This window comes from Meleagris gallopavo, chromosome 9 (assembly GCF_000146605.3).
Source record: "Meleagris gallopavo isolate NT-WF06-2002-E0010 breed Aviagen turkey brand Nicholas breeding stock chromosome 9, Turkey_5.1, whole genome shotgun sequence".
NCBI lineage: Eukaryota > Metazoa > Chordata > Aves > Galliformes > Phasianidae > Meleagris > Meleagris gallopavo.
This window is the reverse complement of record NC_015019.2, coordinates 2,987,122-2,989,216: the sequence shown is the minus strand read 5'-3', so window position 1 is coordinate 2,989,216 and position 2,095 is coordinate 2,987,122. Positions and strand designations below refer to the sequence as shown.

At 66.2% G+C, this 2,095-nt stretch overlaps 1 protein-coding gene across 1 annotated transcript in view; it reads right to left on the bottom strand.

Annotated features, from left to right (window-relative positions):
* Nucleotides 1-415: 415 nt before the first annotated feature.
* Nucleotides 416-2,095, bottom strand: part of ABHD1 (abhydrolase domain containing 1) — a 2,069-nt gene continuing 389 nt past the window's right edge. The window contains exons 2-8 of the mRNA XM_010715170.2: nucleotides 1,725-1,972; nucleotides 1,613-1,658; nucleotides 1,417-1,529; nucleotides 1,168-1,341; nucleotides 1,016-1,064; nucleotides 762-927; nucleotides 416-683 (exon numbers count right to left, since the gene is read on the bottom strand). Of these exons, the coding sequence (XP_010713472.1) occupies nucleotides 472-683; nucleotides 762-927; nucleotides 1,016-1,064; nucleotides 1,168-1,341; nucleotides 1,417-1,529; nucleotides 1,613-1,658; nucleotides 1,725-1,972 (1,008 nt within the window). The 3' untranslated portion in view covers nucleotides 416-471. The remainder of the gene's footprint in view (nucleotides 684-761; nucleotides 928-1,015; nucleotides 1,065-1,167; nucleotides 1,342-1,416; nucleotides 1,530-1,612; nucleotides 1,659-1,724; nucleotides 1,973-2,095) is intronic.

Genomic DNA, 2,095 nt, shown 5'->3' with positions numbered 1-2,095 from the left:
GACCCCACCCCCACTCAGCCTCCTCTCCCCCACTCCAGGGTCGCTACCTGTCTGGCTGCTGCTGCTGCTGTGTGCAGCGCTCATCGTGGGTAGCATCGTGCTGCTGCAGATTGCCTTCCCTGGCTTCCTCTAGGCACCCTCCCTGCCACACTGGGGGGCGGATGGACCTGGTCCTGGGCATGCTGTGGGAGTGGGACTGCCTTGGGATGCAGCACCGGCATGGCAATGGGACACAGCGTGCCAGTGGCTGGGCTGGAGCTGCTCCTTGGCCCTACCATTAAACCCAGAATGTGAAGGTGTTGTCTGTGCCGGGGCTGTAAGGGTCTGGAGTTTCCCTGTCTGTGTACTTTACCCTCTGTGCCCCAGTGCTGGGGTGGGAGGGAGATGGGAATGGGGCTCTAGGGGTGAAAGAGGGTTCAGTAGGGATGGAAATGGGTTTATTGGGATTTGGAAGGGGGTTCATAGGGGACATCAGGTGCTGAACCCCTCCGCAGCTCCCCCTTCCTGCAGCCCCCTCAGCTCCTCTCCATGTTGGAACACGGCGGTGACAAACTGCAGGAAGAGGCGCTCCATGAGGCCGCCGTGCCGTGGCAGCAGCCCCTCCAGGAATCCGATGTGGCCACCGCACGATGTCACCAGCAGTGCCACGTGGGGCAGGTGCCAGGCGGCCGCCACGGGGATGGCTGCGAGGGGACACGTGGGTCAGCCGCCAGCCCCGCAACACCACGGGGGTGGGCACGGCCCTTCCCAGCCCCATTCACCGTGCAGGGGGGAGAAGGGGTCGTCGGCGGCGTTGAGGCAAAGCGTGGGCACGCGGATGCGGTGCAGGCTGCTGGCGGGGCTGGCGGCACGGTAATACTCCGTGCAGGAGCCGTACCCAAAGGCGAGAGCTGTGTAACGCTCATCAAACTCCCGGATGGTGCGTGCCTGGGGGCGATGGGAGGAGCAGGGGGTGGTGGGTGGCACTCGGTGCGGGGGGGGCGGGGGATGGGAGGGGCACCGGGGTGGGTGCTACCTTCAGGATGTGCTCCACGTCCACCGTGTCCCCGATCACCGCGCGGTGCCTGCAGGGACCCCAAGTCAGGGCAGGGAGTTGCCCGCTTCCCCCTGGCCTGCAGACCTGGGGTCAGGGTGGTGTGACCCCCCCCCATCCAGGTGTGCCCCCACCTGCGGATGAGGTGCCGCATCCCGGCAGCCAGGCGGCGGTTGAAGAGCCACGTGTTGAGTGGCTGCTCCAGCGACGCCGTTGTCTCCATGGAGTCCCAGCATGCAGAAATGGCCATGGCGGCCACCAGCCCCGCTGCGTGTCCTGCCTGCGCCAGGTAGTTCAGCACCTGCATCCTGCAGGGGAGAGGGCAGGGATGAAGGGGGGTCTCCTGTGCCACCCCCGGCCATCCCCCCTTCTTAGTGCCATACCCTCCCAGTGATACACCGACAGCCAGCAGCGGGGCGTGTGGGTATTGGTGGCGGATGTGTGTGATGACCGTCTCCAGGTCCTCGGTGTTGCTGGCACAGAAGGTCCTGGGGGTCTGGGGGAGGCAGAGCTATTTGGGGCCCCGATGTGCCCAGCTATAGGGCAGGGACCTGAGTAGGGGCCGGGGTGGGATCTCACCAGCAGCTCTTCACCTCGGCAACCCCGGTTGTTAAGCACGACGGCCCTACAGGGAGGAAAGCGACGTCAGCAAGGGCGGTGGGTTGACCCTCTCCCCGCCTCCAGCACTCACCTGTAGCCGGCACCGCACGCCTCTCGCACCAGGTGCAGTATGTAGGCGGCCTGACTGTTCCCCGTCAGCCCCGGCAGCAGCAGCACCGTGGGGCATTCGGCGGCGCTGCCGTCATCGGCCCAATCCAGGATGAGCTGCCCGCCGTCGGGCGTGCGGATGGCCTCACTGCGGGGCGGGGATGCAGACAGGGGAGCACTGGCCGTGGTACCACCCGTCCCGTCCTCACCCGTTCCACCCCAGGCCCATACCTACCCTCTCTTTTCCATCTTCAATCCCTGTCCTCACCTGTTCTGTCCCATCCCCCGTCCCCGTTCCCACATGTCCCATCCCCGATCCCACCCTTGGTCCCGTCCCCCCACCCCCAACCCAAC